Source organism: Engraulis encrasicolus, chromosome 1, assembly GCF_034702125.1.
Source record: "Engraulis encrasicolus isolate BLACKSEA-1 chromosome 1, IST_EnEncr_1.0, whole genome shotgun sequence".
NCBI classification, from domain to species: domain Eukaryota; kingdom Metazoa; phylum Chordata; class Actinopteri; order Clupeiformes; family Engraulidae; genus Engraulis; species Engraulis encrasicolus.
The window spans coordinates 25,214,869-25,226,209 of NC_085857.1; the positions used below are offsets into that span (position 1 = coordinate 25,214,869).

Consider the following 11,341-nt stretch of genomic DNA (forward strand, 5'->3'; position numbering starts at 1 on the left):
AAAAGCAGTAGAGACAAACATTCGTATGAACCGGGGGGTGGGGGTGGGGGGGTTGGAGATGGGGAAGGGAGAGAGGTTGCAGATAAGACAGAGGACGCGTTGAAGTTGAGGGAGGGGGGGGGGTGGCACTGGGTAGTCCTATCCCCACTGTGCACCAGATCTTATCCGCCTGAGAGACGGCCTTGGCCTGGTCCACAGCAAGTCCAAAACAACACCAGGTGTCCATTGTGATGGGTAGGGAGGCAGAGTCTCCTGACACTGCTTGTCCTCCAGGGAGAGATAGATGAGTCCTGACCTAGGTCAGGTCGCTGATTTGCTGGGGCGCCAAAGACAGATTAGATTCATGTTTGGGTTATTGCAGGCATTCCTTTTTACTGCTCTGCAGGGATACGCATGTGACTGGCCACACGTCTCAAATACAGATGAATTTCCAACAATTTTGCCTCCAGCCCGATCGATTCAATTTGGCGGTTGTGTGCGACAAGTCCATCAATGCGGCGATCCATAGCTTCGAGGTGGCGTTGTACGGCCACAAGCCCTTCCAACAGTCTGTCCATCGTACGGTGACCAGCCACAGAACTCTCCAAAGCGCGATTCACAACCACATTCTGTGCTCGAACTTCACTGCCCACCTTATCAATCAAGCCGCGCAGCTTGGGGCCCATAATAGCTGCTGCGATCTTCGTACAGTTGCGGTAGATCAGGCCCAAGAGTAATCCAATTCCCAACAAGCCTGTCACCAGAAAGCCAAAGATGTATAAATCTTCAATGTCCTCCACGTCCATCGGAGCAAGACACATGATGCGCCACTTCCCCCACGGGTCCATCACGTAGCCAGCTGCCGATGTCCCGTCTGGACAGTTGGGCTCCCCCGAACCCACTTTGATCTTCGAAAAGATGGTGTCAATTGCGTTGATAGACCAGTTGACCAAATCCATTGTTAATTTCAAATTCAGGAGAAAGAGACAGCGGGAGCCTCTGCAGAGTAAGTCAGACGAAGACAGAGTGCATAGCAGGGAGAAGGATAGGAGATAGGGAGAGGGAAGAGCTAAGAAAAACACGTCCGCCTCCTCCGAGGTCAGAATACAGATATTCTGTATGCTTATATGTCTCATCAGTTTTAGCACGATCTCTCTGCAACACGGTGTAAAAATATAAACTCTTCCTTGCTTAATTGCACAAAGCAAGTGTTCAAATTAAAGGATGTAGAGTTATATTTCGGAAATTTGTACACAAACCTTATGCAATTTGACGAAATCTCAGCGTCGGTCAGGGAAACCGCTTCTACCCCATTTTCCTGTTTTTCGCCGAGCTGTGGTCAACTTGTTGTCGACCGCTGCTCTCTTGTGGCGGTTTCCGTGTACTGCAGGACGTTTGGAAATGACACGCAGGGTGTTTTTCAGATCGATTTTTTTGTGTGTCAGCGTGGAGAGGGCTTTAAATTTGATGAGACATATATGATGCATCCGGCGCGATAGGGTTAAACCTAATTAAATATTACGGCATCTCTTACTTCATATACTTCATAAAATTCTTCATCCAAACAGAGAAATTTATTTTTTCTTATTGATTATTGTTAGTTCATTACATTACGCCTTTTAAACCAACAACTTGAGATTGTACAGCACTTTTTATGTCCCTCAAAGGCATTTTTCATTAGCATGCATGCCAACTTGCATGCATTTCAATGGGGTGTACCATTTAAGCCCACCTAGTACCCATTAAGCCCGCCTATACAAAAAGCTATTTTATGGAAATAATCAACTCCACAAAACATTTCATGATGCATTTCTTTAAAGATCAATGCCAAACAAACTGGAATATGCTTAGAATTCATACCTAACCACCTTAAGTCTTACGGTAGAGTAAGATAAAGATGGTGTGTGGTTGTATCAAGAGAATATTGGCGTTTGCTCGCTCATAAAACACATCTTTCCTTTTGAAGGGAAATGCTATAATTTAGTGAAACACTGCATGTATATTAGGGATGGCACAAACCGCACCGAAAACCGAAACCGTACAATTTACACACATACCGAACCGAACCGTGCAATCCATCGCAAACCGCAATTCATGTACTGCCCAGAAAAATATGATTCTAGGAGTATCTTATCCAGTCTCTCTGATTAAAACATTGGCGTATAAGACCAAATCAGAGGATGACACAATTAAAATCACACCATTTTCACATTATAAGCCTATACAAACCATATGTATGAAATTTAGTGATAAGTCTGATTCTTTGAGTCAGTGCACCATTTATCATGAACTAAAAAAAAAAGAACCGTAGAGAACCGAAAACCGTGACCTTGTCACCGCGATATGAACCGAACCGTGAATTTTGTGAACCGTACCACCCCTATTGTACATATATAAAAATCATTACATTTACCGGTAACACTTTAGAATAATGGATGCAAAAAAGCATTATAAAGACTTAATAAATAATTAACTATTGATTATCAAAACATTCACAAATGTTTGTAAATGTCTAGGAAATGTTAACAAATGTTTGTAAATGACTAGGAAATGTTATGTTAATATTTTATATTTATCAAACATTTACATGTTGCTTGTAAATGAATAAAATACTCTCTTATAAGGTGTGTAAAATCTTGCAGATATCATTTGTAGATATTTTATAAAGCATTACTAAAACTTAGTTAATAATAAAAACATTTGTTAATGTTTTATTCATCATTAGTTAATGATTTGTAAAGCAGCTGGCCCAGACAACATACCTGGCCGAGTGATGAAGGATTGTGCAGAAGAGCTGAAGGATGTCTTCACAGACATCTTTAACATCTCTCTGGAGCAAGCAGTCATCCCATCACTTTTCAAAGCTGCTACCATCATACCTGTGCCGAAGAAATCATCACCATCATGCTTCAATGACTACCGTCCTGTAGCACTGACGCCCATAATCATGAAGTGCTTCGAACGGCTAGTCCTGTCACACATCAAAGCCACCCTACCTTAGACCCCTACCAGTTCGCATACCGAGCCAAGCGATCCACGGAGGATGCAATTTGCTCTGCCCTCCATCCAGCCCTCACCCACTTGGACAATAAAGACTCATATGTGAGAATGCTGTTCATTGACTTCAGTTCGGCATTCAATACCATAATACCACAACAACTCATCAGAAAACTGGACAAACTAGGTTTCAGCACCTCCCTCTGCAACTGGCTGCTGGACTTTCTGATGCAAAGACCACAAGCAGTACGGGTAGGGAACAACACCTCAAGCACCCTGACCCTGAGCACGGGGGCTCCGCAAGGTTGTGTTCTCAGCCCCCTGCTGTTCACGCTGCTGACACACGACTGCACAACGACCCACAGCACTAACCATCTAGTGAAGTTTGCGGATGATACAACACTGGTGGGCCTCATCACCAAGGGCGATGAGACTCACTACAGAGAAGAAGTAGACCTGCTGGCCAGATGGTGCAAAGACAACAACCTCCTGCTGAATGTCAACAAGACCAAGGAGATTGTTGTCAACTTCCAAAGGGTCCAAAAACAACTGCCACCACTGACCATCGACGGCGATGCTGTGGAGAGAGTGAGCAGCACCAAGTTCCTTGGAGTGCACATCAGCGACGACCTCTCTTGACCCACCAACACTACATCCCTGGCGAAGAAGGCCCATCAGCGTCTCTACTTCTTACGCAAACTAAAGAAGGCAAGTGCTACACCCTCCATCATGACAACATTCTACAGAGGAACCATAGAGAGCGTCGTGTCCAACTGCATCACAGTGTGGGGAGGAAGCTGCACGGAGAAAAACAGGAAGACACTCCAGCGTGTTGTGAACACAGCGAAGAAGATCATTGGAGTACCACTCCCCTCCCTGCAGGACATTTACACCACACGCCTCACCCGGAAAGCACTGATGATCATCAAAGACACAAGCCACCCTGCACACAAACTGTTCAGCCTCCTGCCCTCTGGAAAGAGGTACAGGCGCCTCCGTTCCCGTACCAAAATTTTTTTTGGATTTCTAGGATGCAATTTCCTGCATTCTGGTGTATTTTGGGGTAACCTGTTCAGCTTCACCTGCTCAAGACAGTGCATTCAAATAACTATTGAAAGAAACACAGGTAGTCAGAAAATTAGAAATACAAAAGGAAAATTTTATGTAATGAAAAGTGGATACATTTACATGTATTTGATGTATTCGGATCACACACACACTCTTTCTCTCATTCTCTCTCTCTCTCGCTCTCTCTCACTGACTCTCTCTCACACACACACACACACACACACACACACACACACACACACACACACAAAAGTGCTTAAATGCTTAAGTGCTACTTGTAGAGGAACTTGGCCCTTCTCTCTTTTAAATTTGAAAATGTGTCAATGACTTTAACGTTAAAGTCAGTCATCTCTGTTACTATGGCCCTCTCCATAGACAGGGTAGCCAGTGCGTTGAGGCGATCTTGCGACATTGTGTTTCTCAGGAATGTTTTCACTCGCTTAAGAGTCGAGAAGCACCTCTCTGCTTCTGCTGTCGTCATTGGTGTGGTGACAAGTATTTTCAAAAGGGTTACCGTCTCTGAAAAAAGCTCCCCCAAGTTGTTCTCCATAAAGAATTGGAGGAAGTCCACCGCACCACTACACGCTCTGAATTCCTCGTTGCTGTAGAGGAGTTCTAGCTCTGTCTTCAGCCTGCTGCTGTCAAGGACAGGGTAAGCCTTCACTGTGGTTTTAAGAGCCTCCTCTGGAAAATCCACTTGATAATCTTCAAACCGATCGCACTGCAGGAGGGTTGCACAGATGAGATGGTCTGTGAACTGGAACCTCTCTCTGGTGTGCCCCAGTATGGTATCACAGACCTAAAAAAAACAAAGGCATTCAAGAAATGGGTAAAAAGGCACTTGGTTTTTAGCATGTCTATGATTGGCCACTAGATGGCAGCAGTGTATAAGACATTGTCTGCTAATGGAGTTTGTGCACATGAAATGCTGGTAATTAGGCCAGCTGTTTATAGCCCAACTGGTTTACAACTTTGATCAAATAGTAAGCTTTAAAAAAGAAACATGTGTAGCATGTCTGTTTAAAAGGCTATACAAGTTAATTGTGTTATTAATCCATTGATATAGTTGTGTTTTAATTAAGAAAAGAAACATAAATGAGTATGTATAGCACTTGGTTAATAAGTAGGCCAGTGTAATTGACCATCAGTACAATAGAGCAAAATTAAAGCCTTCCACATCACTTGGAGTAATAAATATATAAATAGCAATAAATAGCAATTCTGAAGTGCACCCTTAAAAAGGTACAATACAGTATATGGGTGGGAGACGTGACGCCTTGTTTTTTCATAACATTGGTTAAAAATCTACAAAACTGTTATTTTTCCTTTAAAAAGGAATTGGAAAAACGTTTGGTAACACTTTACGTAAAGCCCACATTAAAAGCGCATTCATAACAAATTATAATGCCCATTATAATTACTTATAATGTATTATGACTACAGCCATAATGCTTCATGATGCTTTATATTAACAGTTGTGAATCTAGTTTATAATGCTTTATAAATCCAAGGGTGTCATGAGTGCTCATGACTGGCTATAAACTACAGGCTGCCTGATGGGGCTTATAGTACATTATGAGCACCTATACCCCTCTATGCACAGACCTGGATGATAAACTGTCATAATTATCATCAATGTGTGCTCTAAGTAAAGTGAAGTACATATGGATGCATCTATAATGCACTGTATAATACACATCTATAATGCATCGTAATGTACTATAAGCCCCATCAGGCAGCCTGTAGTTTATATCCAGTCACGAGCACTCATAACACCCGTGGTTTTATAAAGCATTATAAGATAGATTCATGGTTATTTGTTACTGTTAACATAACACATCAGGAAACACATCATGAAACATCATGGGTGTAGTCATAATGCGTTGTAAGTAATTATAATGTGCATTATAATTTGTTATAAATGCGCTCATAATGGGCTATAGATATGGGCTTCATAGAAAGTGTTACCAAACTTTTTTTTTTTTTTGGTGTTACGCCCTTAAACGTCAACCACCCACATGAATGTATATAATTAGTTATTTGTACAAGGCTTTTTTTTATACAAGGCATGATTTCTACTCACTTCAGCTGCAATTCGTTGGTGATCCTCTGAAGAGAGAGCCACACGTTTTCTTGATTGCAGGGATAGACTGCTGTGCTCCACTGTCATGGCATGGAGAGAATCTCTGTGAAGGGGAAGTAAGGTGTTTGTTTAATTGGTTTATTTTTTACGGCTTTCATTATTTTTTAACTGATGTTATTGAAGCAGAAAACCATAAAATAATGTATCTAAAACCAAATCAAATTAGTACCTGATCTTCTGTATGTCCTCCTGGAATCTTTGGATGCATCTCTTGATGTACACTGAGTCGATGCTCCTCTTCTGTAGCCTGGCATAGAGAGTGTCTACAAGGGGCATGATCTGGTGAAAAAGTTGCAGGAAGAACCTGAAGTCTGGGTCTTCCAGGATCCTTGCATATGCTCCTGCCTCTCTCACGGTGATTTCATCGAAGTCTCCCGAGTCTCGTATGGCATGGAAACATTTGATGAGATCCTCTCTGTGTTCAAACACCGTGTTGACAGCGCGGCTGTGAAAGTTCCACCTGACCTTGCTGGAAGTTGGCAGCCTGCGGGAAACCATTTCGTCCAATACACTGGTCCTCTTTGGTGATCTTGAAAAAAAACTGGCAAAGCCACCAAGGTCCGAAAAAAAGTTCCTTACTTTAGAAATGTGACTGGTGGCTTGTTCCATGATCAAGTTCAACTGGTGCGCGTAGCAGTGGATGTAGTGCGCATTTGGGTAGTCCTCTTTTATTCGCTTCTGAACACCACCAGTGGCACCTCTCATTACGCTCGCTCCATCATAGGCTTGGCAGATGAGTTTTTCTTTTTCTTTTTGATCGGGAAGGATTATGGAAAGGCGTTCTTTCAGCTCTGTGGCAATGTTCACGGCTGTTGATGACTGCAGGGGAATGAATTCGAAGAATCGTTCCTGCACGTTCATTTTGCTGTCGATGTAACGCAGCACTAGCACCAGTTGGGTCACGGTACTAATGTCCGTTGTCTCGTCGGCCTGGATGGCAATGAAATCACTGTCCTTAACTTCTTTCAGAATCTGCTCCCTCACCACGGAAAACATGCAATCGAGCAGTTCGTTCTGTATCGTTTTTGAGGTGCCTTTAAATACAGTTGCTGTCTCCAAGTGCTCTTTCAGTGTGCTGTCAATTGAGGCAACAAAGTCGACCAAGCCGAGAAAGACGCCTGGGTTGTTTGAGTCCGCACTTTCGTCGTGTCCACGCAACGCCAATTCAAATGCCCCACAGAATTTTACACAGTCAATTATTCGTGACAAAATGTGCCGGTTTTTTGTCACTTCCTCGTTATGTTTTCTAATTCCAACTCTGTAGCCTTCATCAAGCTGTTCCCGGATGCTAAGCCTTCCGAACAGGCGTAGCTTCAAGCTGTTGTCTAGGTGGCTTCTGCTGCTTTCGTGCTTTTTACACTTCTCCCCCAGGTGTTTCAAGTCCGTCACCCCAGATGTCACCCAACAAATGTCTGTCCCAGGACTTTGAAACAACAGACACGGGAAGCAGTACAGGGCATTACTCACTTCGCATCCCGTAAGCCAATTCCAGCGACCATACACACTGGAAGAAAAGGTCCTGACGTACGTCCTTCCACGATCGGTGGTGCTCTGGCTGATGAGGAGCTCAGGACAGTCAGGTCCAAGGACTTTCACCCTCTTCTTATCTTCGTCAGAACGACGGATGAACGGATATTGCTTCAACAAAGCCACCGAATTTTCCTTTGCTGTTAACAGTCGGGCCATCTTAAAAACAATCGATACTTAAAAATCTCTTCACTTTCACGCAAGCTTCTTCAAGGCGGGTAAATCGTAGTTCTAGGCTAGCTAGGTTGACGTCTGATTGACAGGCCATCTCGAACACTCGTCCAATAACACAACAGTATACAAATAGAATGCGATATAATTGGCCGGGTCGCACATGTAGTGCGCCCAAAGACCGAAGGAAAAATGGCCAATTAAAATGCTTTATTCATAACGTTCTGCAACATTACTTGTCATTCTAGCATAGACACTTGCTTTGTCGGCGCCCGGGAGAGGGCGGGCCCTCTGTCATTCTACCGGATTGCAAACAATATCATGTTAAAAGTCGATTCCGAATGGGCAGCTTAGTGCGTTTTTATTGGAAACAAATGATACGGTTTCCTAATAGAAGTAATGATAATATGATGCAAATTTGATGGACATTTTGAACGGAGGGGCGGCGCCCGTGCGCCCTTAATACAAAAACCGCCACTGCCTTCCAGTTAGTATAAATTGCCTACTATGTTGGCTGTTAGCCAGATGTGGCTAACCTCGGTACCGGTTGGCGCTTAGGGACGCTGGGTGCAGTAGGTGATGTTGGGTTCTGGACCCATACTGGAGCACAGCTGAAATGCGGACGCCAGGTTGCTGCATGTAGCCTAACTGGCTCGAAGGTAAGCCCTTCTGCACTGTGCACTGTGGCTAACGTGATGTTGTTTCACTGCAGCATTGCATGGTGAAGCGAGGGTCAACCGTAGGCTTCCAGGCTCGGTCCGGTGCTTCCCAGTTGCAACTTAAGGTAATTTCTAATTTACCGTCACTCTGTGCCTGTGGCTTTCACGCCACACCTTGCACATTGATAATGACATTTCCCTGGCATTAACCCAGTCTGTCTTGTGCTTTCTAGGTTGAGCACATATTGTCAATGGGCTGAGGTGGGAGGACGCCACCGTCTTTTCCCGGGTGTTTGTGTTTGTTATCTTGCCTTTTACCACCACGAGCTCTCTTAGTTGTGGCAGGTTGTTCTTCTTTGCGCAGGTGCGCGCAGCCTTCGTCTTTCTGCCATACGATCTGACACGGTCAGCTCCAATCACCCACCCCTTGGACAAGGGATGAGTGATTGGAGACTGGCCGGTTGAGATTAGTAGTATCATCGTGTAAACTTATTGGTGAGGTGTAGATCCCCTGAGTGGTAGCAAACCCTCTGCCAAGAGGCCTGATTTGATAAACATAGGCTACCTCTTCACTGTGAATCATTTCAGTGTGCTGTGACTTCTTTTGTTTATTTTGATTATGTTTTGTGTGTACAGTTTTGATTGCAGTGTTCTTTGGCATTCACAGTGCAGTGTGTAGGTAACACGCTCAGTAAATTACCTGTACTAGCCTACTCAGTGCTCTCGCACTTCAGCCGTCACTGTTTCACGATATCTATCTGTATTGACTTCAGTGGAGTTAAAACTCTGTTTGTGTATATAAACTCAAGTGAACTGCCTGCACATTTTGAATACAAATAAGACTGAAAGCAGAAGAAAATAAAAACTATTGTATGTGCAACAGCTGTGTCATCCTTTGTCATCTAGAACCTGTCGGGGAAAATTGTGTTTTAACATCTGGGTTGTCTCACCCTTTAACGAGACTGGCGTAGTCACCTTTTAAAACCTAATTACTTAAAAGTCTGTAATCTTAGTAACCCCACTCGGTTACATAGGGAACGACCCTACCTGACGAGCTAGGCCTGGTGGAGGGGGACAAGTGAGATCAATGTAGACCTCAACGATGCCTCCTGTTCCATTCGGAGCAGTAATAAAAATAATCTGCAGAAAACTCTTTGGATCAAAAGTGCCTGTCTGACATTTATAAAACCCACATTTCATTTTTTTAAAATGTTTTTACAGTTTTATGGCTACTGCTTTCATGCCTTACCAGAAATTATTCAGCCAGTTCCTTCTGGGTGAATCAACAAAGGACTTCACACACGGTGAGCTTATTCTCAACAACAACAACAAAAAAAGATGTGAAAATATATTTTTCCTAACGGCCCTTTTTGAAATAGTTTGACTTTAGACAATCTGTTTCCCCATTTACATAGATTCTTTTCTATAACTTGAAATTGTCGTTTGGGTTTTTGTTTGATTGATATTCCTACCATGTTACGTGGATAGGAGTTGGTGCAGCAGCGAAATTATTAGCAGTAGCAGTCGTAGTGAAGTCACATTTTCCCGCTCTTGAAGTTACTAGTCCTATTACTTTTAGGCTTATGGTGTTGGGAGACCTGTAATTGTCATGACATTTAACGGATTGTCGGTGTTTTTCAGCTGATTTTCTCCGTCTCCACTCTTTGCCGTTTTGGTGTGACAGCAAAGGTTAGTATTATTTTCAATAGTGGGCCTACTTAATTTTTTTGGTATTATGTACAGTTTTTTCAACATGTTGCATGTTTCATCTTTGGTTCATTGGTGGAGATATTGTATAATTGTTCTAATTTTCAATTTGAATAATGTGCCAGTGAATGAGAATACAGAAAATGTTACAGCTATAGCATTTCAGAATGATTTAGATCAATTAGATTGTTTTACTTTCATTCAAGTGTATTCTATTGAAAAAATAAAAAATCAATGTTCTGTTTTCTTTCCTTTCTTTTTTGTTGTTGACTGATACCTGGACCATAACAAAGACAACATGTCCATTGCCTGCTGTTGCTGGACCCTTCTGCTGACAAGTTTCTTGCTTTTGGATGATACTAGGGGACAACTTCCAAGTACGTAACAAGACAAGATTCCACATTGTTGTAAACGCTATCTAAATTTATAGTTTGAATGTCCCTCTAGATCGATAGAGATTAAGCTACGCTACCCCACTGTACTCCATTCCACATAATGTAGCCTACATCCCACTATTTTGGTCCTTCAAAATACCAAATAATAAAAAAGTGAATGAATTGCGATATTATGACATGGCAATAGCATAAGCCTATATTATGTGTGTGATCGTTCGGACAACAAAAACAGCTTCTCCACTCTGCTCTTTTTAAATACAATGCCCCACTTGTTTTTCTGATTGTGGTTTTACTGCTGTGTTCTGCAGATCCAACTATTGATTGTATAACACCTGCACCATTTGTTTTTGAGAGTGTCAACGATGGTTTCCAAGGTAAGCAATCACAGCTTCACACAACAATGACAGACCTTCACGTCTCTCTCTCTCTCTCTCTCTCTCTCTCTCTCTCTCTCTCTCTCTCTCTCTCTCTCTCTCTCTCTCTCTCTCTTGCTCTCTCTCTGAAGTGCAATGCACTGACTGTTGATATCATTTCATTTGATGTTCCCAGGTGCATTAGAGATGGTCCAAATCCCACAAGATGCTAATTTCACTCTTGAGTCCCCAGCATGTCCCCCGTGTTGTTACTGCCCTGACCCATCCCTTCTGAGCTTGTCGCACACTCCTGGAGATGCATTTGCAGTGGTGTATACACAA

At 42.9% G+C, this 11,341-nt stretch overlaps 1 protein-coding gene across 1 annotated transcript; it reads right to left on the bottom strand.

The window, feature by feature from the left end:
• Positions 1-4,265: 4,265 nt before the first annotated feature.
• LOC134455964 (zinc finger MYM-type protein 1-like) lies at positions 4,266-8,229 on the bottom strand. The gene is made up of 3 exons (XM_063207382.1): positions 6,357-8,229; positions 6,128-6,230; positions 4,266-4,843 (listed from the first exon to the last, which is right to left on the bottom strand). Exons 1-3 carry the CDS (start codon positions 7,871-7,873, stop codon positions 4,316-4,318), a joined length of 2,148 nt encoding a protein of 715 aa, XP_063063452.1. The 5' UTR covers positions 7,874-8,229; the 3' UTR covers positions 4,266-4,315.
• Between the last annotated feature and the right edge of the window lie 3,112 nt (positions 8,230-11,341).

Bases quoted from the DNA above. Each gene is read 5' to 3' on its own strand.
- LOC134455964 (XM_063207382.1), bottom strand. From the start codon at position 7,873: ATGGCCCGACTGTTAACAGCAAAGGAAAATTCGGTGGCTTTGTTGAAG. The intron at 6,231-6,356 runs GTACTAATTTGA...TCCCCTTCACAG, and splicing joins GAGGACATACAGAAGATCAG to AGATTCTCTCCATGCCATGA. The intron at 4,844-6,127 runs GTGAGTAGAAAT...TGTTTTTTTTAG, and splicing joins ACCAACGAATTGCAGCTGAA to GTCTGTGATACCATACTGGG.